The sequence below is a fragment of the Cyprinus carpio genome, chromosome B2 (assembly GCF_018340385.1).
Source record: "Cyprinus carpio isolate SPL01 chromosome B2, ASM1834038v1, whole genome shotgun sequence".
Lineage (NCBI taxonomy): Eukaryota > Metazoa > Chordata > Actinopteri > Cypriniformes > Cyprinidae > Cyprinus > Cyprinus carpio.
In genome coordinates, this window is record NC_056598.1 from 24,919,711 (window position 1) to 24,945,624 (window position 25,914).

Below are 25,914 nucleotides of genomic sequence, written 5' to 3' on the forward strand. Positions count from 1 at the left end.
GTGCACTATATACTATACACTGCCTACTATTTACTTAAAACCATAGACTTTATTCTACAATAAAAATTTAATTGATCTGTATGCCAGCTGTGTATTCTGTGCATGTCATATGTGCTGTATACTGCAGGAGTAGTAGTGAGTTAGTATGCTATTCGTAACAGCCAATATGTGCTTTTCTCTTACTGCTACTTAGTGATTGGTTGTCCCACCAAAACCTCACAATCCTTCAGTCTGTGTTTCCTGCGTGTGTCTGTGTGTCTGTGTGTGTGTGAGGTGTGAGGTGTGAGACTGCTGCTGCTGTATCTGAACTACTGAAAGAGACTTCAGGAAAAATAGAGCATATAGACATTTACTTCATAAACAGATTTCTTGAAAGAGCCTTAGGAGTTAAGGTAAGTAACTAAAACTATTTTATATTTATACATGCACACACACACACACACAGTGCCATGAAAAGGTATTAGTCCCCCTTTTTTTTTTTTGTATATTTGTCACACTTAAAAGATTCAGATCATTAAAACAAATTTTACTATTACACAAAAATAACCCGAGTAAATACAAAATGCAGTTTTGAAATAATGATTTAATTTATTAAGGAAAAAAGCTGTCCAAACTAGTGTTAATTTTGTCAGCTATTTTCAGTTTTAGCTTTGTCTTAGTCCCATGTTAAATGTCCTTGTTAGTTTTTTTTTAATCATATTTAGTCAATCTTATCCTATTTAGTTTAGTCGCGTTTTAGTCGACTAAAAGTCAAAAAATTTTAGTCTAGTTTTAGTAAAAAAAAAAAAAAAAAAAAAAAACCTGACATTTTAGCAATAAAAATATTATTAATTAACCATAGAGCAGTATTAATTTTGGCAGCCATTTTTAATTTAGACTTACTCAAATGTACATTTTAGTTGTCATATTTAGTCAGCCTTGTCCTGTTTTTGTTCAGTCACGTTTAAGTCAATGAAATATGAGCATTTTAGTAAGGTTTTAGTCAAATCTTACATTTTTGGCATGCTGTATAATGGTTAAACTGATCTAAATGATTTTTGCTCATATTTATAATTGTAATGATTGTTGTCATTTGAGAAATTTACTTTTGCATTTCAGGCATTGCACTTTCACCAGTAAGAACAAATCAATAGAATGTGGACTCATGGTCAGGGGCGATTCTAGGATTTTCATTTTAGGGGGGCTCAGCCCAGGCAAGTGTGTTCACGTAGACGTTTTCAAGGGCCAGTGTGAACAAATCTAGATTTAAATTAAAAGAGGCAAGATAGTCAGGCTTCCGTTGATTGCTGTAGCTAAGTAGATTAACAAGCATAAACCAACTAATGAAACGTGAAGACGGTAAATGATCGCGACAACATATGTGTGTTTTTTATGTGGTTTATGTGTGTTTTTCAAGTATTGTATATGAATGTTTTTGTTATAGATTATGTGTGATTTATTACAGTAGCTACAGTATTTTTTTTATGTGATTTTTCATTATAGTCTTTGTTAATGAAATTAACACTAGTCCAAACCATCCTGGCCCTACATGAAAAAGTAATTGCCCCCTAAATCTAATAACTGGTTTTGCCACCCTTTTCATCAACAACTGCAATCAAGCATTTGCGATAACTAGCAATGAGTCTTTCGCATCACTGTGGAGGAGTTTTAGCCCACTCTTCTTTGCAGAATTGTTTTAATTCAGCCACACTGGAGGGTTTTCGAGCATGAAAGGACTTTTTAAGGTCATGCCACAGCATCTCAATCGGATTTAAGTCCGGATTTTGACTTGGCCACTCCAAAACCTTAATTTTGTTTTTCTTGAGCCATTCAGAGGTAGACTTGCTGATGTTTTTAGGATCATTGTCTTGCTTCATAACCCAGTGCGCTTGAGCTTGAGGTCACAAACTGACGGCCGGACATTCTCCTTCAGGATTTTCTGATAAAGAGTGCAGAATTCATGGTTCCATCAATTATGGCGAGTCGTCCAGGTCCTGAAGCTGCAAAGCAGCCCCAGACCATCACACTACCACCACCATGTTTGACTGTTGGTATGATGTTCTTTTTATGAAATGCTGTGTTGGTTTAACGGCAGATGTTACGGGACACACACCTTTCAAAAAGTTAAACTTTTGTCTCATCAGTCCACAGAATATTTGCCTGAAAGTCTTGGGGATAATCAAGATATTTTTTGGCAAATGTGAGAAGAGCCTTTGTGTTCTTTTTGGTCAGCAGTGGCAGTGGTCTCTTTCTTATTGCTGAATCATGAACACTGACCTTAATTGAGGCAAGTGAGGTTTGCAGTTCTTTAGATGTTGTTCTGGGTTCTCCTGGATGAGTCGTCGTTGGCCCCTAGAGTAATTTTGGTAGGCCGGCCACTGTTACAAGTTTTCTTCATTTGTGGATAATGACTCTGACCGTGGTTCGCTGGAGTCCCAAAGCCTTAGAAATGGCTTTATAACCCTTTCCAGACTGATACATGTCAACTATTTTGTTTCTCATCTGTTCTTGAATTTCTTTATATCGTGGCATGATGTTTTGCTCTTTAAGCATGCTTCACTTTGTCAGACAGGTTCTATTTAAGTGATTTCTTGATTCAGCAGGTCTGGCAGTAATCAGGCTTGGGTTAGGTTAGTGAAATTTAACTCAGCTTTCTAAAATAATATGGTTAATCACAGTTCTTTCATGATTTAACAGGAGGGGCAATTAATTTTTCACGTAGGGCCAGGTAGGTTTGGAAAGTTTGTTTTCCCTTAATAAATGAAATCATAATTTAAAAACTGCATTTTGTATTTACTTGCATTATCTTTGTGTAATATTAAAATTTGTTTGATGATCTGAATCTTTTAAGTGTGACAAATATTCAAAAAATAAAAAAAAAAAAAAACAGGTAGGGGGCAAAAATCTTTTCACGGCACAGTATATATATATATATATATATATATATATATATATATATATATATATATATATATATATATAGACACACACATACTTAGCGTTTTCTTTCTTAATATATTATTTGTTATCTAAGTCAATGATTAACTGTCTCCATCATTCTTCCATTCATGCCCTTGTTCTTTTACATTTAGATGGATATGAAGGTGCTATTAATATCAGCTCTACTAGGATTTGTCTCTCATGTCAGATCAAAAACAGGTAATACAAGTCATTTATAGTTAGCAACACAGCTACTTTCTAGCTACTCCTTTCTAGTGCCTAGAGGCATTGGGGCAAGTTTATGAGTTTATCCCATAGTAATATTGTGGGAGTAAATGAACTTTAGCATAAATGTACAGGGAAACACAAATACTTAATACTTAAAAAAAAAAAAATGTAATAATATTTATAAATAAATAATATTCTGCATAAGAGAGTTAGTCACTGGGAAATGGTGATAGCTTATTGAATCTGACTGAAAGTTGTTGTGTATGTGTTTTGCGTTCAGACAGCAATATATGTATTTCTGCAAAAGCCAAAACATGTGGAGAGTGTATTCAGATCGGGCCACAGTGTGCGTGGTGCAAAGATCCTGTAAGTTATTTTGTCTACAAAGCTTTATCGTCTTCTCTTGACTCTGAAAGATGATCTGAGTCTTACCAGAATGTGTACTTAGCAAGTCTCTGCTTGCATCTTAACAGGGTTTCAAACCTTCACGTTGTGATGACAGAGACTCTCTGGAAAAGGCTTGGTGCTCTCCACACGGCATAGAAAACCCTCGAGGAACGGTCACCATCGACAAGAACAAACCCGTCACAAACCGTAAAATTGATGGAGGACAGAATCTGATCACCCAGATCCAGCCACAGAAACTCACCCTGAACCTCCGATCAGGTACTGGACCCTATCTGTGAACAACAAAAACATCACTGGATGTATTTGTGAGATAAAGAATAAGGAAAAATTAATCCAAAATGTCAATGTAAAAGTTTCATCATTTACTCACCCTCATGCTGTTCCAAACATGTATGACTTTGTTTCTTTCATGGACCACGTGGAGAATTTCTGAAGAATATTTGAATATTTGTATTTTCCAATACAATGAAAGTGAATGAGGACTGAGAGGATGCTTGTGAATGAGAAAATGAACAAAAAAGCACAATGTACTATAAATGTGGTCCAAGTCATATGCAAGTCTGTGTATTCACTCAAAGTTTTGACACCCGCCATCCGCTCTCCTCGACAAGCAGCGATGTCTGATTCATTAAACAAATTGTTCTTTTGAGTCGAATCTTTTCAATGAATCAGCTTATCTAGTTTACCGAGCCGGTCTAGATGACTCGTTCATGAATTCGATTGATTGGATTGATTCGGTTCTCAAGTTCAACTCGCTGATTCAATATTTGGGTCAAGATGATCGGTGACTCAGCGAGTCAAATTTCCATTTGTTTGTCAAACAGAGCTATTGTATAACTTCAGAAGATTTTTAATGTAATGCACAAGTCGATATTTTATTATTTTTTGTTGTTTTGTTTTGGAGTTTGACAGCCCTCGGCAGTCCTAATTCACTTTCATCGTGTTGAAAAGAATGACCAGGATATTTATTTATTTATTTTGTAAAAATAATCTTTTGTGTTGAGCATAAGCAAAAATAAATAAAAATTCTTAAGACATGAGGGTAAATGATGACTTTTAAGTGAATTATTCTTGTATTATAAATAATATCTGGTAACCTATAAAGTAAGTTTAGCATGTTTTATATTTCATTTTGTCTCTCGATCGTCTTTGACTACCTACAGGTGAATCACAGAAGTTTACGCTCAAGTTCAAGAGGGCAGAAGATTATCCCATCGATCTGTACTTCCTGATGGACCTCAGCGACTCCATGCAAACTAATCTTGAAAATGTCAAGAACCTGGGAACCGAACTTGCCAGGGCGATGCAGAACACCACAAAAGACCTGCGGATAGGTTAGAAGAACACATGCTCACATTCACACCTGCGTATGCTTTTATTCTTAAATGATCTGCTAACTCTTATTTGCAGGTTTTGGTTCATTCTTGGAGAAACCTTTCATTCCGGTGATGCCAACATATGTGAAGAACCCATGCTTTCCAAACAATTGTACAGCCCCCTTCAGCTACATAAACGTCCTGAACTTGACAGATGACTCTGCATTGTTCATTCAAGAAGTCAGCAAGCAGAAAACCTCTCGAAACCTGAACTCTTCAGAGGCAGGATTTCAAGCAATCATGCAAGCTGCTGTCTGCACGGTGAGTAGAGCTGAACATTCCCTAAATGCCAGAGAACTATGGGCCGGGCCGGATTTATGCATAGGCATTCTAGGCATGTGCCTGTGCTTACTCCTTTCTTTCTCCTGTTCTCTCGCACCCACACACACATGGAGATGCAAAGAAAAACTAGTTGTCAGCGATGCCCCGCAAATTTATCAGTAAAATAGTTTCTCCGCGGAAGAGCTACTTGACATTCCATAGTTGCGAGGTTCTTGAAGCAGTTCAACTTAAAGATTTGCTATTAGTAGATGCAGCTGTTGAACACTGTTTAGAGACGCACAGACAATGCAGTTTTTAAAATGGGTTTAATCCTTTTTTTTTTTTTTTTTTTTTTTTTTTTTTATAATTGCTGTATTATGATTTAATAACTGCATTAGCCTGCATATCAATGGCTCAACCCTATGTTTTTAGCTCTAAAATGACATTTTGGAAATTGCAGTGGAAGGTTTATGAGGTGCAAAAGAAATTAGCTCAACACACACGAGATTTCAGGGCAGAAACATGACAAATGTCTTGAAATAAATCATCTGAACAATGTCTCGAGGTGTGGTTGTGACTCCAGGCTGTTAAAATTATTAGAACAATATTGCACTCCTAAGGTTGTAATGTGGCCACGACGCAGGAGCCTATTAATGGAATGGTTCTCCGTTCTCAAACAAAGAACTAAATTCGATCTATATTGACTGAACGCAAGTCCTTATTTCGATAGAAAACCCTATAATGGTTTCAACTGATTACGAAATACTTTTGTTTGCTGGGGAGGTAATATATTAATAGAGAAGGGGGGCCCAAAAATGTGTTTTGCTTATGTCACGATAAGAGGAAAATGCGGCCCTGGCTATGGTAAAGTCTCCAATACATGTTGTTTGCACACGCAGTGTTGTACTTGCCCTACAAAATACTTTCTTTTTGTTCCAATAAAATAGTTTTTCTAATGGAAAATGCACCAAATTTAGAAATTCAGAAGCTTAACTCAGATGTTCTTATAATGTATACATACTTCATCATTATCTTCATATACTCACCGGAGGGTTCTGATTTAATTTTAAAACATTAAGCCTGTAGTCAGTGTGTGATTGAGCCTTTGTAAAATCAGAAACACACTCAATATCTCATCGAGTTCTATGGAGCAGCATGCAACAAGTTTGGACAAAATCTGACCATTTGAAGCTGTGTTCTATCTGCTGTGTTTGGATTGTATTTCAGGAAGTGATCGGCTGGAGGAATGTTACTCGCCTCCTTGTGTTCTCCACAGATGCTGGATTCCATTTTGCTGGAGATGGAAAACTGGGTGGCATTGTTCGACCAAATGATGGGAAATGCCATCTGGAGAATAATATGTACACCATGAGCAGCTACTTTGTAAGTATGTGTTTTATAGATAGATAGATAGATAGACAGACAGACAGACAGACAGACAGACAGACAGACCGACAGACCGACCGACCGACCACTGGAAATGTCAGAATGTGTCTTTGATTTCAGTTGTTTTTTTACAGGACTACCCCACCATCTCTCAGCTGGTAGACACACTGAGTGACAACAACATTCAGACCATCTTTGCTGTGACACAGCAATTCAGAGATCTTTATCAGGTGTGTGCAATATGTTTATTATATCTTCTCCACATTGTAACAACATTATGTTCATCGTCTCATAATATAAACATCAGGTTTAACTCCGATTGTAGTCTGTATTGACTCATAATGCATTTGTGTTAAGGTGACCAGACATGCCACTTCCCGGGGACATGTTCTGCCCTGGATTTCTAAATTGCCTAAAATAGCCAGGTTTTGGCCTTTTGTGCTGTGCAGATCGATAGTTTTATGACATCTAGTACCACAAGAGCAATAGAGAGCAGATCAGATTGCGGTATTTTGATCGTTATGGCAACTTAGAAATCCTGGGCAGAACTTGACCCCTGGAAGAGGCACATTTGGTCACCCTAATTTGTGTGTGTGTGTGTGTGTGTGTGTGTGTGTGTGTGTGTGTGTGTGTGTGTGTGTGCAATAGGAGCTGTCTGCTCTAATCCCTAAATCAGCAGTGGGGACACTGTCTACCAACCCTTCCAGTGTCATCCAGCTCATCATTGATGCATATAATGTGAGTTCAAGTTATTTATATCAGGGGCGAGGCCAGAAATGTTTAAGTGGGTGGGCCTACATAAAACTGGGTGGGCAAAGTGTAGCATATTAAAACTGCATATCAAATTGCCAACAGAAAACACAGCACAAAGATTCAATACACAATACTACTTAAGCATTGAAAAAATTAATTAGTTAAGGCATTGGCAAACGTTTACTAAAGTTTTCTGTATGTGAAGCATTACCTTAGATGATGGGGCTTCGCAGATGATCTCATAATCAAGTGTCTCGGTTCGCATTCAAAGGAGAGTAGATATCAAGGACCGTAGAAATGAGCGCAGCTGCAAATATGCAGTTGTGGAGAAGAGTATAATAAATAACATTAATCTGGAAAATTACCAGCTTCTCACTGGGTGGGCCACAGCTGAAAGTGGGTGGGCCATTCATTTTAGGGCAGGGATGTACAAACGTGTTCCTGGAGGGCCACTATGCTGCAGAGTTTAGCTCCAACCCTAATTAAACAAACCTGAACCAGCTTATCAAGGTCTTCAGACTCACTAGAAACTTCCAAACATGTTTGTTGGAGCTGGTTGAAGCTAAACTTTGTAGGATGTTAGCCCTCCAGGGGGTTTACAAAATACAGCCAGTTCCCATGCATAAGAGTTATTTATAATCTGATGAATTTAACTCTTCTGAATAATCAGAAAAAGGCAAGACACTTATTACTCATTCAGATCAACTGTTCTGCAACCAGTAAAATTATAAGTTTAAAGTTCACAGTTCACATCCAAAATTGAAAATTCCATCATCATTTACTCAACCTCATGTCATTCCAAACCTTTTTGCATTACTTTTTTGTCCATGAAACACAAAAGAAGATATTTTAAAGTATCGAATTTCAGAATATCTCCTTTTGTATCCCACAGAATAAAAACTCATACAGGCTTAAAATGACATGAGAGTGATGAATTGATGACACAATGTGAGTGAACTATCCCTTTAAAAGTAGTATTTGAATGACTGTTTGCCAAGCACTGATATAACCTTTGTTTAATTGTGTCATCAGTCTTTGTCCTCAGAGGTCATTCTGGAGAACAGTAGGCTCCCTGAAGGTGTGTCCATCTCCTACATCTCCCACTGCAAGAACGGAGTGAGCAAAAAAGGAGAAAATGGGCGAAAGTGCTCCAACATCTCCATCGGGGATGAGGTGAGAATAATGTCCTCCAGCTAGACTGTTATGCAGTTGCATCTTTGGCATTTTCATCAAATATTCAGTACTTTCTATTAGATACAAAATTTCCTAAACAGAACTGACCCTTTGTTATCCAAGTTAAGTGCTCCAACATCTCCATTGGGGATGAGCTGAGAGAGTGAGCGACTAACTGCATTGTTTAAATAAATAAATAAATAAATAAAGCTACATTTACTGGCATCTGTGATTGACTGAAATGAACCGTAAATAAATAATGTGTCAATATTTTGAATATTTGAACATATTAGTCAAAATTGAAAGTTCCCCTAACTTAAAATCTGAGTATATTAGCTTAAAAAATATGTAACACAAGTTACATTACCTCACATTTTTTTACATTCTGATGACTTAATACGAAAGTGACGTGACATACAGCCAAGTATGGTGACCCATACTCGGAATTCGTGCTCTGCATTTAACCCATACAAAGTGAACACACACAGCAGTGAACACACACCCGGAGCAGTGGGCAGCCATTTATGCTGCGGCACCCGGGGAGCAGTTGGGGGTTCAGTGCCTTGCTCAGGGGCACCTCAGTCGTGGTATTGCCAGCCTGAGACTCAAACCTACAACCTTAGGGTTAGGAATCAAACTCCTAATAAATAAATAACATAAATTGCTTGTTATACAAACCACCCTAATGTACACTACTGATAGCAAAAATTATAATTTGTAGTTTTTACTTACAAAACCCATATTTGTCAGTATTTTATAGTAAAGAGCTCCTGTCTTGTAATGTGCATGAGGTCTTAACATTCTAAAGAACATGTCACAAATAAAACCTACACACCCTATGGGCTATTTCAATTCCCATAAATTATATGCATCTGTTATTTAAAACAATGTGTTGTGCCTCATAGGTGATGTTTGATATAGAAATCATGGCTAAGGGCTGTCCATCTAAAGGTAAATCAGAGACTATAAAGATCAAGCCGCTGGGCTTCACCGAGGAGGTGGAGATCATCCTCAACTTCATCTGCGAATGTGAGTGTCATAAAGATGGAATCCTAAACAGTCCGGTGTGTAGCGGCGGCAATGGCACTCTGGAGTGTGGAGTATGCAGGTTGGAGAGGCTGTCAATCTCATATGCAAATGCAGATAATATAATGATCTGATTTAACGTTTTCTCTCATATCAGGTGTAATGAAGGCTGGTTAGGCAGATTATGTGAGTGCAGCCAAGATGAGGTCCTGACAGAAGATCTGGATGCGAACTGCCGCATGGATAACAAGATGGACATCTGCAGCAACAATGGAGAATGTGTCTGTGGAACGTGTGAGTGCAAGAAAAGAGACAACCCAGAAGAGAGATACAGCGGAAAGTTCTGCGAGTGTGACAACTTCAACTGTGACCGCTCCAACAACAAACTCTGTGGAGGTACAACCCATTTTGTATTTTTTTTTAATTTTTTTGTTGAAATGTTGAAATGCATACTCTCTTCTCCTCAAATAAAAAAACCAGAACACTGTTAAAATCAACATGAAATTGTACTCACAAACCTTTTTATTTGCACAATATTATTGTTTTAACAGTTAGGGGGGAAAACAGTTTTAGAGGTGGAGCATTTACCATTTTGATTTCATTTTGACTTTAATTGATTAAAACCTACTATATTTACTATATTATTATACCTGCCAATGCGGTAAGAAAAATCCTGATATCCCTTTGAATTAAGTTGAATTTTCTTAGCTCATGGACAGTTTTTGTCCCTTGTTGTAAACATAAACTAATTTTGATGCATTTTCCAGAGAAAAAGGCTTAATATATCTTAATTAAGTCGTACTGCTTAAATGTATCTGGATTTAAGAATGTTTAGATATTTGTACTGGAAAACGGGACAGAAATACTAAGTTAGAAAATCATTTTTGCAGTGCATGTCTTGTTTTCTGAAAAAATTATCAAAATAAATTGAATTTGCTTAAACGAAAAAAATCAAAAAAAATATTGTTTCCCTTTGAATTAAGTTTTTCTTAACATATATTCTATTGTTTTAAGCATAATTAATTTTGATACATTTGCTTAAAAAAAAGAGTTAATATTCTGAATCATTTTCATTTACAAGTATGTATCTTGATTTAAAAATTTGATATTTTTACTGGAAAACAAGAAAAAATATGATTATTTTATTTTATTTTTTTAAGTGAATTAGGACACTTATTACTGTGGCATTTTTTTCCCCCACAGGTCACGGTCGTTGTGAATGCAGAAAGTGTATCTGTGACGCTAACTACGCAGGAAGTGCTTGCGACTGCCCTTTGGACACCTCAACTTGTCTGGCCAGTAACAAACAGATCTGTAACGGTCGGGGCACCTGCGAGTGCGGCGTGTGTAAATGTACCGACTCAAAGTTTCAGGGTCCAACCTGTGAAATCTGCCCAACCTGCCCTGGAGTTTGTACTAAAAACAAGTGAGTTATTAACAGGACATTTGCAGGAGCAACTGGCTCAGCTAGCAGCACTAAATATATTCGCCTGGCTTTCCTCACAGGGATTGTGTCCAGTGCCGAGCATTTGGTACTGGTGACAAGAAAGACACATGTGAGAAAGAATGTAGCTACTTCAATCTTATAACAAAGAAGAAGAAGGAGGAACTTCCTGAGCCCAACGACCAGCCCTACATCAATCACTGCAAAGAGCGTGACGCTAACGATCGTTGGTTCTTCTTTACCTATGCTACCAAGAGCGACAGCACCATTGAGGTCCATGTGGCGGAGGAGCTTGGTAAGTGGAAGATGAAATAAGTACCAGCAGGTCTTAGTAGTTATATTGTTACTACACAGGAAGTGTTTGCATCTGCTCTTTGGACACCTCAACCTGTCTGGCCAGTAACAAACAGATCTGTAACGGTCGGGGCACCTGCGAGTGCGGCGTGTGTAGATGTACCGACCCAAATTTTTATGGTCCGAGCTGTGAAATCTGCCCAACCTGCCCCAGAATTTGACTTTCAATGACTTTCTTTATTTAAATGCAGGTGAGCTATTGGCAGAATTCTTGCTAAATATAGTCACGATTATAAGCGGTGATTATCAGCGTCCAAACACCAATGGCTACCGACACCCAGACAGTTTAAATCCAGAAAAAGGAAAAATATAGCCACAAGTGACAACCATTGGGATTTAAGCACCAATGGCCCAATGTATGATTAGCAATCCAACTGAAATGTCTAATGACGTGACGCAAAGTCCATACTGAATCTTTACTGAGACTGATAGGGTTTAATGAAACAGGTTACAGCAACACACTGGTGTCAAAGGAGACAACTCATGTCAACTGTCAACAAACCCTCTGTAAGTTTTTCCTGTATGTGCATAGGATGGCGTAGGTCAACAAGAAGATGATTGCTGTGCTATGCTTGCATGTTGTTTTAGCCTAGTCTTTTAAGATATCAATCATATATTTCCACATATTATATTATTGTAAAACTGTATGTTACTATACAGAACAAACTGTCATATTGTCATTACCAAAACAACATGTTAGAAAACATAAATAAATAGAATAATTCTAGGGCTTTAGGTGTTTTAGGTTACATGAGAATGTGTTTTTCAGAACACAATACTAAATAATTGTCTTTTTTAAGTTATTTTTATGCCTTTTTATTCATATAGGACAGTAGAGAGAAGACAGGAAATTACTGGGAGGAGAGAGGGGAGCGGGATTGGCAAAGGACCTTGAGATGGGATTCGAACTCTGGTCGCCGTGAGCGCAGTTGCGCTGTATGTCAACGCATTAACCACGAGGCTACTGGCGCTGACAATGATTGTGTCTTTATAGAATTTTAGAGATGCACCTTGACTTAAGTGTAAATTCGAAATTGAGATGTATACATCCTCTGAAAGCTGCATAAATAAGCTTTCCATTGATGTATGGTTTGTTAGGATATTTGGCTGAGATAGAACTCTTTGAAAATCTGGAATCTGAGGGTGCAAAAAAATCTTAATATTGAGAAAATCACCTTTAAAGTTGTCCAAATGAAGTCCTTAGCAGTGCATATTACTAATCAAAAATTAAATTTTGATATATTTACAGTACAAAATTTACAAAATATCTTCATGGAACATGATTGTTACTTAATATACTAATGATTTTTGGCATAAAAGAAAAATCGATAATTTTGACCCATACAATGTACTTTTGGCTATTGCTACAAATATACCAGTGCTACTTATGACTGCTTTTGTGGTCCAGGGTCACAAATCTGTTTTCAGCTTTATTGGGATGTAAAGGTTAGAACATTTAATGATCTATGAGCGATTTCTTTGTAACTAATTGTATAAAATTATATTACCAGTGCACCATAATTTTACAAATAAACTGGTTTTGAGCATTTATTTATCTTTCATTTATCATTTTATCTATCAAGATATCGTATCCTGCAGGTTCTTCTAGTGAACAATATTACCATTACATCCATCACCTTTCAGTTGAAATGGCTGACAGTTTGTGAGCGTCACAAATGAATGAGACTAAGCATGTTTTCACGTCATTCCTTTTTAAAGCCTTCTTTGCTAGCTCATCAGCAGCTTCATTTCCAGAAATCAGAATCAGAATCAGAATGAGCTTTATTGCCATGTATGTTTACACATACAAGGAATTTGTTTTCATGACAGAAGCTTCCACAGTGCAACAGAATGACAGCGACAGAACAAAAACACAGATAATATATATATATTTTTTAAATAGAACAAGGAATGACAATATACAAATTGACAATTGTATGTGCAGGTATAGTACAATAGACAGTTTTGTATGTACAGGTATATTATGTGCAAAATCCCTTTATGGTGCCCAGCAGAATCCAGCTGCCACTCCTGTCCTTTGAATATGATACAAGAGCACAAATATTTCATTCATTATATCTTCTATGGGTGATTTATGAATAGATAATATTATTTTTATTACTGATGCTTAAGTCTTATTTTCTCCTCTACCCATGTTAAACCTATTATAATGGCAATTATTTCTATAGAATATATTGATAAATTAGATGTTCGTCTTTTTGACATTTGTACACATAATTCTGGAATAAACACCTCATGCAATTGAATCTTTTGATCCATCTGTAAATATGTGTACTTTCAGTTTCGTACAAATTCTCCCTGAATATGCCTCTTTGCATTTTATTATTAGATTATTAGATTTTAGATAGATTATTAATGATAGATAGATTATTAGATTATTTTGTTCATTGTTGTCATGCATTATGATATATATATATTATTCAAAAACTATTATTCAAAATATTTTCACTTTTTTATGTCCATTTTTTCATGCATGGATAAATATTTTTTTATTATTTTATTTATAATTTTATTTATTATTATTATTATTATTATTGAAAATATTTTAAATCTTAAATCTTTTAAATCTTTTTCTTATTATTATTTTCTAATGTGAGTCTGTTCTGGGGGAGGAGCCTCACTCTGACATGTCCCGCCCAAACCTCACAATCCTTCATTCCGTGTTTCCTGTGTGTTTGAGATGTGAGACTGCTGCTGCTGTATTTGAACTACTGAACAAGACCTGCTCTCACCTCACACAACCGCAGTTATTTTGTTTTGTGTGCCATTTCAGAAACATTCTTCATATGCCTACAGGACTATCAAGGTGTACTGTAACCTGGAGTGTAACTCAAGACATCAGGAAAAGTTGAGCATATAAACATTTACTCCATAAACACACAGTTCTAGTGTGTTAAGGTGAGTAACTAAGCTTTTTTTTTTCACTTTTCTTTATTTTCACTTATTTTAAAATGGCCATGAAATCTCATAACACTTCACTAATCATAGATTCTGCAAGTAAATATTGTGTTTGTTTGTATGTATATATATATATATATATATATATATATATATATATATATGAACATGCAGATAGTAAGATAGTAACAGAATAGTAAGATTCTGTTTCTTGGTGCTGCTGTTTCTTTCTCAATATCTTATTTGTTATCAAAGTCAATGATTAACTGTCTCTTTCATTGTTCTGAGTCAGAGACACTCCTGTGTGCCCAACCTTTTTTAACGGCAACCTACTTTTTAGTACAAAGAGTATTATACTTCTTATCAAACAAAAAGAGTCAAGATTATTAATGCACATTTTAAAAAAATATTTTGAACTATCACTTTCACAGTACAGTTTATGTGAGTATCAGACAAGTACATAAGTGATTGATCTCTCTCTCTCCCTGATATGTTTCTGTGTAATTTGTGTTCTTTTGCATTTAGATGGATATGAAGGTGCTATTAATATCAGCTCTACTAGGATTTGTCTCTCATGTCAGATCAAAAACAGGTAATACAAGTCATTTAGTGCCAGCAACACAGCTACTTTCTAGTGCCTTAGGGGCATTCTTTTAATGTTTAGGTTTATCAGTTTATTGTATGAATAAGTGCACTGCTTTGGCATAAATATACAAAGAAATAGCTTTAAAAATACCTTCTTAAGCTATTCTGCAAAAGATCTACTTGTTTCTTTTCATAATGCTTTAGTCACTGGGAAATTATGACGATTTGAATTTGACTTAACGTTGTAGAATGATAGATCTTGTCTTCTAAAGTTGTTGTGTATGTGTTTTGCGTTCAGACAGCAATATATGTATTTCTGCAACATGTGGAGAGTGTATTCAGATCGGGCCACAGTGTGCGTGGTGCAAAGATCCTGTAAGTTATTTTGTCTACAAAGCTTTATCGTCTTCTCTTGACTCTGAAAGATGATCTGAGTCTTACCAGAATGTGTGCTTAGCAAGTCTCTGCTTGCATCTTAACAGGGTTTCAAACCTTCACGTTGTGATGACAGAGACTCTCTGGAAAAGGCTGGGTGCTCTCCACTCGGCATAGAAAACCCTCGAGGAACGGTCACCATCGACAAGAACAAACCCGTCACAAACCGTAAAATTGATGGAGGACAGAATCTGATCACCCAGATCCAGCCACAGAAACTCACCCTGAACCTCCGATCAGGTACTGGACCCTATCTGTGAACAACAAAAACATCACTGGATGTGTCTGAATGTGTTGTGACATATAAATCAGGATAAGTTCATCTAAAATGTCATTTCATCATTTACTCACCCATATGTTTTTCCAAACCTGTATGTATTATTTCCTTTATGGACCACAGAAGGATTTCTGAAGAAAATATTTGCCACTCTTTTCAATATAATGAAAGTGAATGATGACTGAGGGTGCTTGTGAAGGGAAAAAAAATTAACAAAAAAATTACCATAAAAGTACTGTAAATGTGGGCAGTAAAGACTCGTTATGTCATATTCCAAATCTTCTAAATCTATACATTAGGTTTGTAAAAGAAATCGGTATTTATTTACTGAAAACCATGACATGCGCTCTCATTGACATTCACAGGACAATCAACAAGAGTCTGACTAATAAACAAATCATTTTTTGAGTTGATTTCAATGAATCAGCTGATGTAGTTCACCGAGCTGGTCTGAAAGTCTCGTTCACGAATGGATTCGGTTCTCGAGTTATATTCTCGAGTTAGAATATCGGTGACTGAATGACTCAAGCGTCTGTGTGTACGACTAAAGATTTGTAATGTATTGCACAAGTCGAATAGATGATTTTCGCGATGTTGTTTTTTTTTTCTGTTTTAGAGCTTGACAGCCCCTTGACAGTCCTCATTCCCTTTCAGAATGGCTGGTAATAGCATTCATGGCATATTGTTTCACCCTTCAGGTGAATCACAGAAGTTTACGCTCAAGTTCAAGAGGGCGGAAGATTATCCCATCGATCTGTACTTCCTGATGGACCTCAGCGACTCCATGCAAACCAATCTTGAAAATGTCAAGAACCTGGGAACCGAACTTGCCAGGGCGATGCAGAACACCACAAAAGACCTGCGGATAGGTTAGGAGAACATATGCTCACATTCACACCTGCGTATGCTTTTATTGTTAAATGATCTGCTAACTCTTGTTTGCAGGTTTTGGCTCATTCTTGGAGAAACTGGTTATGCCTTACATTCTGATGACACCGAAGTATCTGAAGAACCCATGTTTTCCAAATGACTGCTCACCGCCCTTCAGCTACAAAAATGTCCTGAACTTGACCGATAATGGTGCATTGTTCACCCAAGAGGTCAGCAAGCAGAAAACCTCTGGAAACCTGGACTCTCCCGAGGCAGGATTTGATGCAATCATGCAAGCTGCTGTCTGCACGGTGAGTAGAGCTGAACATCCCATAAAAGCCAAAGAACTATGGGCAAAGTCTCCAATAAATGTTTGCACATGCAGTGTTGCACTTGCCCTGCGAATGGCTGCATCCACAACTACTTTCTTTTTGTTCCAATAAAATAGTTTTTCTAATAGAAACTGCACCAAATATAGAAATTCCGAAGCTTAACTCAGATGTTCTTATAATGTATACATACTTCATCATTATCTTCATATACTCACCCGAGGGTTCTGATTTAATTTTAAAACACTAAGCCTGTAGTCAGTGTGTGATTGAGCCTTTGTAAAACCAGAAACACACTCAATATCTCATCGAGTTCTAGGGAGCAGCATGCAACAAGTTTGGACAAAATCTGACCATTTGAAGCTGTGTTCTATCTGCTGTGTTTGGATTGTATTTCAGGAAGTGATCGGCTGGAGGAATGTTACTCGCCTCCTTGTGTTCTCCACAGATGCAGGATTCCATTTACCTGGAGATGGAAAACTGGGTGGCATTGTTCGACCAAATGTTGGGAAATGCCATCTGGAGAATAATATGTACACCATGAGCAGCTACTTTGTAAGTATGTGTTTTTAGATAGATAGATAGATAGCTAGATAGATAGATAGATAGACCACTGGAAATGTCAGAATGTGTCTTTGATTTCAGTTGTTTTTTTACAGGACTACCCCACCATCTCTCAGCTGGTAGACACACTGAGTGACAACAACATTCAGACCATCTTTGCTGTGACACAGCAATTCAGAGATCTTTATCAGGTGTGCGCAATATGTTTATTATATCTTCTCCACATTGTAACAACATTATGTTCATCGTCTCATAATATTAACATCAGGTTTAACTCTGATTGTAGTCTGTATTGACTCATAATATGTGTGTGTGTGCAACAGGAGCTGTCTGCTCTAATCCCTAAATCAGCAGTGGGGACACTGTCTACCAACTCTTCCAATGTCATCCAGCTCATCATTGATGCATATAACGTAAGTTTAAGTCAGGGGTGGTGAACTCTGGTCCTGGAGAGCCGCAGCCCTGCAGAGTTCAGCTCCAAACCTAATTAAAACTCACCTGCCTTTAGCTTTCTAGTAACCCTTCAGGCCTTGATTAGCTTGTTCAGGTGTGTTTGATTAGGGTTTGAAGCAAAACTGTGCAGGGCTGCGGCTCTCCAGGACCGACGTTCACCACCCCTGGTTTAAGTTATTTATATTATGTCTCTGTCAGTAATGGTTGGCTGTGGTCAGCCCTAGTTCCTTTTAGGGTTGAAAGGAAGTGAAGCTAAAACGACTGTATTTGCTTGCTTGGAAGGGATTCTAATTTATAATCTTAAATATGTACTCAGTCATTTAAATAATCAGAAAATGGTAAGAAGCTTATTGGTCAGTCAGAACAACGGTTCTGCGACCAGTAAAGTAAGAAGTTTAAAGCCACAGTGCACCAAAAGATAAAAATTCTGTTATCTCTTACTCAACCTCATGTCATTCCAAACTTTTTTGTGTTTTTTTCTTCTGTGAAGCACAAGAGAAGATATTTTAAAGTATTGAATTTTAAAATATCTTCTTTTGTATCCCACAGAATTAAAAAAGTCATACAGGTTTAAAATGTTATGAAGGTAAGTAAATGATGACAGAATTTGAGTGAACTATCCCTTTAAAAGTAGTATTTGAATGACTGTTTGCCAAGCACTGATATAACCTTTGTATAATTGTGTCATCAGTCTTTGTCCTCAGAGGTCATTCTGGAGAACAGTAGGCTCCCCGAAAATGTGTCCATCTCCTACACCTCCCACTGCAAGGATGGAGTGAGCGAAGAAGGAGAAAATGGGCGAAAGTGCTCCAAAATCTCCATTGGGGATGAGGTGAGAGAGTAAACTTCTGAACATCTGCACTTGTCCGTGCATGTAGAGTGACTCCCTTTTGCTAGCTGTGGCTTAAGCTTAGTGCACAAGTTCTCAAATGATTGCAAAATTCCAGCTAATGCCCATTCACTAATGATATTCTAGTTTGCATACTTCTAAGACACATACTAGTTCAGACTGTAGCAGCACTGAGCAACACCCAATGAAATTGCGAAAGGAAAGACTGGAAAAGGAGGGCGAGGTGTTGGAAACAAAACAATATATGTAATTAAAACTAGTTCCAACTAGTTATTTTTATTTTCAGTTCTGTTGCACTTCTTCAGTGCAGATAAACTGATGGTGTATATGCAAGTTTTTGATGAAGTACTGCATCCTAAAATAGCACATTGTAGAAAAAAGGTTACATTTATGGTAAAAAAAAAAAAAAAAAAAAAAAAAAACAGCTGTGATTGCCAGAAATTCTCCATAAAAATAAGGTGAGAATGTTTCAAAAATGATCAGATAGCATGTTTGTGTGTGTTAATTTTAAAAAATAAAATTGTATGGAATATAACAGAGTTCTGATAACTCATTAGGGTTTACAGTGCATGTGACATCAAAATAATGAAATAAGATAAATTACAGCACAAAATAAACCAATGCACATTACTGATAACAAAAGTGACAAAGTAAATTATATAAAATCTATTCATGTGTTGATGTACAATTAAGTTTTACTGTAGTGTTTTAAAACTTTGTAAAAATTCCTAATGTTTTTTACAGTACACAAATCTTTAGTGAATCTTTAAATACCTAAAAGAGCTTCTTATTTGTAGTGTGCATGAGGCCTTAGAATTTAAAACAATGTGTTGTGCCTCATAGGTGATGTTTGATATAGAAATCACGGCTAAGGGCTGTCCATCTAAAGGTAAATCAGAGACTATAAAGATCAACCCGCTGGGCTTCAGCGAGAAGGTGGAGATCGTCCTCAACTTCATCTGTGAATGTGAGTGTCATAAAGATGGAATCCTAAACAGTCCGGAGTGTAGCGACGGCAATGGCACTCTAGAGTGTGGAGTATGCAGGTTTGAGAAGCTTTCAATCTCATGCAAATTCAGATAATATGACCATTATCCTGATTCAACGTTATCTCTAATATCAGGTGTAATGAAGGCCGGTTAGGCAGATTATGTGAGTGCAGCCAAGATGAGGTCCCAACAGACGATATGGATGCGAAATGCCGCATGGATAACAAGACGGGCATCTGCAACAACAATGGAGAATGTTTCTGTGGAACATGCGAGTGCAGGAAAAGAGAAAACCCAAAGGAGATATACAGCGGAAAGTTCTGCGAGTGTGACAACTTCAGCTGTGACCGCTCCAACAACAAACTCTGCGGAGGTACAACCCATTGAGAATTTGCGCTTCTGTCTTTTGCTGTAATTTATTGTTGTGAATGAATTCTGCCATTTACACTCTAAAAATGGTTGGGTTAAAAATAACCCAATTGGCAACCCAGCGCTGGGTAAATATTGGACAGAACACGTGCTGGGTTAAAGTAACCCAGCATGCTGGTTTACACATTTTAACCCAGCAGGCTGGGTTGTTGAGAAAACCCAAGATATAGTCATTTTTACCATTTGTGTGTTTGCATTTTTGTGGTTCTGGGTTATTCTTGCTGGGTTATTCTCATAATTTTGCCTATGCTTAAGAAAACAATCATGGATTAATAAATAATGAAGAATACAGGTTATTTAGACTGCTAAAAAAAATATTTTTAATGCAATCTCACATTCACAAATGTGTCAAAATTTGTACCAATGACAAACGACATGCAATTTTCTTCTTTTTTGTTTCCAGCAAATGCAAAAATCACAGAAATACAGTTGCAATAAATAAGAAAATTAGTTCTGAATGACCCGTGTCTAGCTGTTTAACTATTACATTTTGACATGTTTAACTATTTAAATACACAGTGAAATGACATTGACAAATAAAATTTAAAAAGACAGAGAATGCAAAATCATTTAAAGATGTCCTTAAATTTATATCAAGTATATAAAGATTCCTAGGTAGATGTGCTTATCTACAGAACACAAGTTAAGATAGTTTCGATGAAATCCGAGAGCTTTCAGACCAGGGTGAGTAATTAATGACAGAATTTTCATTTTTGGATTAACTATTGTCAAACACTTAGAAAGCTTTGAAGCGAAGATCTACAGCTGAGAGCAGTGTACTCTGCTATAGAGCCTGTCTATGGAAGGACAATTTTCAGAAGGAATTGCAAATTATATTTTCAATTGCGTTTTCCACATGTGACAAATTGTGACATAATCAAAACACAATTGCAAATCTTGCATTACTGTTTGCGTTTTCATGAATGCACAGGGACTGCCAAATTTCAAATGGAAAAGCAAAGTCCATTTGCTACAGTATTTTCCATGTATTATGAGTAATGAGCCTGTCATATTGAAAAAATACAGCGTCAAAGCAGCTTTACAGTATTAAATAGGAAAATAGTGTGTAATAATGCAAAAGGACAACAGTAAACACTCAATTTTCAATTAAAGTTCATCATTGATTCAGTTATTTATCGTCCAGCTGTGCAATCATGTCGACGATATCGCTGGATATTAAGTGTCCCCAACTAAGCAAGCCAGAGGCGACAGCAGCAAGGAACCAAAACTCCATCAGTGACAGAATGGAGAAAAAACCTTGGGAGAAACCAGGCCCAGTTGGGGGGCCAGTTCTCCTCTGACCAGACGAAACAAGCAGTTCAATTACAGGCTGCAGCAGAGTTTGATTGTGCAGAGGACTCATCTGGTTCCCGCTGTCTTGGAGACAAGGTCTTTACTGGGGATCTATCTCTCTGGGGCTCATCTAGTAGTCCTGGTCTCCGCTGACATTCAGGGCTGCAGAGGTCATCTCTAGGTGCTGATCCACCATCTGATCTGGATACAGGCTGAATCCGGGTGACTGCAGTGACCATCTGATCTGAATACAGACTGGATCCTGGTGGCTACGGTGACCTCGGAATAAGAATGAAACAGACTAATGTTAGCATAGATTCATCATAAGAACATCGGGGTGTTATTAATTACCACGTCTGTTTTTTTCACTGTGTCGCACATGTAACGTGCCAAAACTCAAATGGAATCGCAATTACTTTAGCATTTGAAATTTCCAATGCCTCACATGGAAACCTGTGCTTTTAACCAAATATTAACCAAATGCTTTTCACCTGAGGAATAAAATATAGGGTAAGATGTATAGGCAAATAAGAGTAGAACTGCAATGTTGTTTTGCTGACGTGCATCAGAGCACAAACAGTGAGAGATTTGGGGTAAAAACTACAAAATATCTCCCAATACAAACACACCCCATAGTATAGTCCCACCCCTGACACGGATTGACAGGTTTCCGTGTAAGGCATCTGAAATTCAAATGCTTTTCAACTGCGTTTGGACTATGTCACAATTTATGCGTCCACATGTGGGAAAATGCAATTAAATATACAATTTGCAATTCCTTTTGAAAATTGTCCAGAATGTCCTTACCTGTCCATTGATTATGATCAATGCCTGAGAGATCTGCTGGCATTTTTCAAATCGCCATGACAGATGGATGGGGTTTTGTGGACTCGGTTAAGGAATTCCACGTTTGTTCCAACCTATAAAATAAATTAAACAAAATACAGATTGTTTTAATAGCAATGATTCACCTATGAGTAGGTCTACAGAAGCTGAATATGCTATAGTGATTGGCTGAAAGGTGTGCTTTCAAACTGTGTAATCAATAGGATGTTCCAGTCAGTATAATCACAGTTTTACATTAATATGCTGGCTATATCGAAACACACAATCACAGTCACTGGCACACAGATATGTGAGATCACACTGCATAGGCACACATAAATTTCTATGACAAGTCACGCAGGTACTGGGTTACTCCGCAGCTTTTAAATAGCCCATATATAAACAGTTATAGGTGTAACGTTACCAAAGTGATTAAGGACAAGTCAAAAACACGATATGGAAAAATGGGTATATGATGAATTCGCTCATTATAAATTATGTACATTCTGAACACAAAGTTACAAAGTGCAGCTTTAACTATAGCACGAAACAAAATTATATGTGCGTTTAAGTTACGCAAGAGTTAGTTGATTTTCACAGACAAACAATTATGTATGTTAAATCTATAATAAACATGAACTTACCGTTAGACGTCTCCATAAGACTGCACTCGACGAGTTTTTCTCTCACAAATGTTTCCATGTTCTCTTCTGACAAGAAAAACAACATTTTGAATTATGACTTACAAAAAAACCTTTATTTACGTATGTAAAGAGACTTTATAAACCACACAGGCATCAAAAATCATCACACTAACGCGGCCTACTCACTCGCTGTGCGTGCGCGCACTTTAAAATGTATCGAGGCCCTGAGACGTCGATTCTTTTCCGGGAATCACTTTGTCCGAGAATTGAAGAACCGGTTTATTTAAACCGGATCGTCGGTTCTTTTAGATCTGCGGTCCGACGACATTGTACGTAATTTGTATGATTTACATGTCGATATAGACAACTGCAGGCATTTGCATTAGAGCAGAAAGTCATATTCACTTATTTTAACTCATTTGACTCACTTAAATGTTAAATTCGCTTTTCAGTGTCAGAAACGTCTCTTTCCTCTGTTTTCATAGATATTCACATATTTCAGCTTTCCGTCACTGTCTGATACTTAATAAAACTGTATTAATCTTTCATCTCAGATACCTTAACACGATTATGCGAGGAGTTAGAATGGCCGTTTGAGGTAAACTGTTCATCATTTAACATAACTTATGTTGGCCTGTAGAAGTTTAACAGTATTGTTTGCCGCAAAAAAGTTATAATTCTGCCAATTTAAAATAATTATTAACGAAAACATGAAATAAACTTACCTTAAAACAGTTGAAACCAGTTGCTTTGCCCGTTGTCCTTCCAAAATGACAGTTAGGGAGCGATTTAAACATCTTCAAGGCGCGTTAAATAACCCAGTGCTGGCCTGAAACAACCCAGCGTTGCAACCCAGCAGGTTTAACTCAACACCTGGTAAATTGAAACTACCCAAAAGTGTTTAAAAAGTAATAAAATAACCCAACAAGATGACCCAACAGACTCAGCCCAGCATTTTGGGTTAAAAAATAACCCAGCCGTTTTTAGAGTGTAGATATTTATTCTGGAAAACATGACAAAAGTACTGAGGCATCCTTTTCCACACAGGTCATGGACAATGCGAGTGCAAAAAGTGTATCTGTGACGCTAACTACACAGGAAGTGCTTGCGACTGCACTTTAGACACCTCAGCCTGTCTGACCGGTAACAAGCTGATCTGTAGCGGTCGGGGCATCTGCAAGTGTGGCGTATGTAAATGTACTGACCAAAAATATGAAGGTCAAACCTGTGAAATGTGCCCAACCTGCTCCAGAATTTGCAGTCAACACAAGTGAGTTATTGGCTTAATACTAATGAGATTAGACTAACAAAGTTAACCCAGTAGGTTGAACTACTGGCTTGGCTTGTAGTCAGTTTTGTATCTGAATAAACAGTGCAATCATGAAGTGATTTAATCTCAGCTAGCAGTACGAAATATATTCCTCTGTGTTTTGCCCCAAAGGGACTGTGTTGAGTGCCGACAATTTGGCATGGGTAGCAAGAAACAAACATGTGAGGAAGAATGCAGATCCTTCAATATTACATTAGTGAAGACTAAGGAGGAACTTCCTCAGCCGAATGACCAGCCCATCAATATCTGCAAAGAGCGCGACATTGACGACTGCTGGTTCTACTTCACCTACGCTACCAAAAACGATGACAACATTGATGTCTTTGTGGCCGAGAAAAAGGGTAAAAATGATAGAAAAACTTACCATGCACCAGTATGACATTTTTTGCAAATATTAAATACAATAATGAGTGTCTACTTAAGCACTGGACTCTGAAGTTTTAAAGTAAACCTTATGGATTTTACTATTTAAAGTCACCTGTTCACACCAAGAACGATAACTACAAAGATAACGATATTAGCATCCACACCAGCGAAAGATATTGTCTGTTTATTCTAAGCACACGCTGTTTTTTTACCGTTCATCAGCTGGAAAAAATTGTTTGGAAAATGATTCCAAAGATATTGTTTCTCTGTGCTTTTATCGTTATAGCTGTGGTGTGGACTCTTATTCCTTAATAGGATTCTTTAATATTGAGAACGATTTTTAGAACTATATCTTTGTTGTTATCTTTATAGTTATCGTCCTTGGTGTGAACGGGCCTTAAAACCAAGTCCCACTCTACATTTTTTCTTATTTGAGAAGCAGTTTGGATATACATCACAATAGTGAAGAAAAGACGACTGCAGCTTATCTTTCATGTCTTCTTTCTTAATTTATAGTTATTGATAAATAGTTTACAGTTTTACATCGTTTCCCATAATGCTTTGTACCTGTGTCCACAGAGTGTCCCTCTGGTCCTGACATCATCCCCATCGTAGCTGGTGTGGTCGCAGGAATCGTTCTGATTGGTTTAGCACTTCTGCTCATCTGGAAGCTGCTCATGATTATTCATGACCGCAGAGAGTTCGCCAAGTTCGAGAAAGAGAAGATGAATGCCAGATGGGACACAGTATGCATCTCTTTATTAGTATTTCTTTTTTTAATATGACTGACAAATAAATAAATTTTAAGGGCTGCACATGCTATGGATGAAATATTGGGATAATAATACCTGCTTGTTCTGTTTAGGGTGAAAACCCCATCTACAAGAGTGCTGTGACAACTGTGGTGAACCCCAGATATGAGGGAAAATGATGGGTCTTCAGGATGGCTTGCAGCAGTGGTTTTCAACCAGTCTTTGCTTCATCGCCCAGATTTTACATTGGTGACCTAATACAGTATCATAAACTGTATTTAATGTAATCTGGGACATATTGTGACTTTGGACAAAAACACCTACTCAGATGCCAACAACAATTTGATCATCCCTTTCAAATTTTGATAAACTATTTATTTTGCGGTCTTAGTGTTTGCCTTCTGTCCATTAACCAGTCAAATGCATTTTTGGGTCCCAGCCTACCAGTTGAGAACTGATTTGTAAGCTAGTTTCCCATTGCTTAATTATATATCTTTTACTACTTTGGAATGTTTATATGTAAATATTAAACTCGAAATTATGGTTTTCCAGAGCGCAAGAAGTCACAACAAGATTCACCAATGATTATTATTTTTGAATACTTTCTATAAAGCCAATAAAACAGTGTTGGGGTTTTTAATACATTCTTGACAGTCTGGTTGTGTGGGTGACGTTT

At 37.2% G+C, this 25,914-nt stretch overlaps 1 protein-coding gene and 1 long non-coding RNA gene across 4 annotated transcripts; one reads left to right on the forward strand and one right to left on the reverse strand.

Annotated features, from left to right (window-relative positions):
- The first annotated feature begins 219 nt into the window (after window positions 1-219).
- Window positions 220-25,894, forward strand: LOC109075518 (integrin beta-1-like). Of its 3 annotated transcripts, none has more exons than XM_042718818.1 (16): window positions 220-392; window positions 3,072-3,138; window positions 3,428-3,513; window positions 3,621-3,813; window positions 4,719-4,889; window positions 4,966-5,192; window positions 6,420-6,575; window positions 6,713-6,808; window positions 7,227-7,316; window positions 8,364-8,504; window positions 9,410-9,612; window positions 9,688-9,926; window positions 10,734-10,956; window positions 11,037-11,269; window positions 25,066-25,232; window positions 25,352-25,894. In XM_042718818.1, exons 2-16 carry the CDS (start codon window positions 3,072-3,074, stop codon window positions 25,415-25,417), a joined length of 2,358 nt encoding a protein of 785 aa, XP_042574752.1. In that variant the 5' UTR covers window positions 220-392; the 3' UTR covers window positions 25,418-25,894. The 3 variants fall into 3 exon arrangements, with proteins under 3 accessions (XP_042574752.1, XP_042574755.1, XP_042574754.1); XM_042718820.1 differs by lacking the exons at window positions 220-392; window positions 3,072-3,138; window positions 3,428-3,513; ... (9 more) ...; window positions 10,734-10,956; window positions 11,037-11,269 and adding exons at window positions 13,911-14,247; window positions 14,773-14,839; window positions 15,131-15,207; ... (9 more) ...; window positions 23,838-24,060; window positions 24,232-24,461; XM_042718821.1 differs by lacking the exons at window positions 25,066-25,232; window positions 25,352-25,894 and adding an exon at window positions 12,157-12,879 and having other exon boundaries at window positions 223-392.
- Window positions 22,173-23,842, reverse strand: LOC109079754. Its single transcript, XR_006154057.1, has 3 exons — window positions 23,516-23,842; window positions 22,791-22,856; window positions 22,173-22,241 (listed from the first exon to the last, which is right to left on the reverse strand). It is a non-coding gene; the product is annotated as an uncharacterized LOC109079754 (long non-coding RNA).
- Window positions 25,895-25,914: the final 20 nt, after the last annotated feature.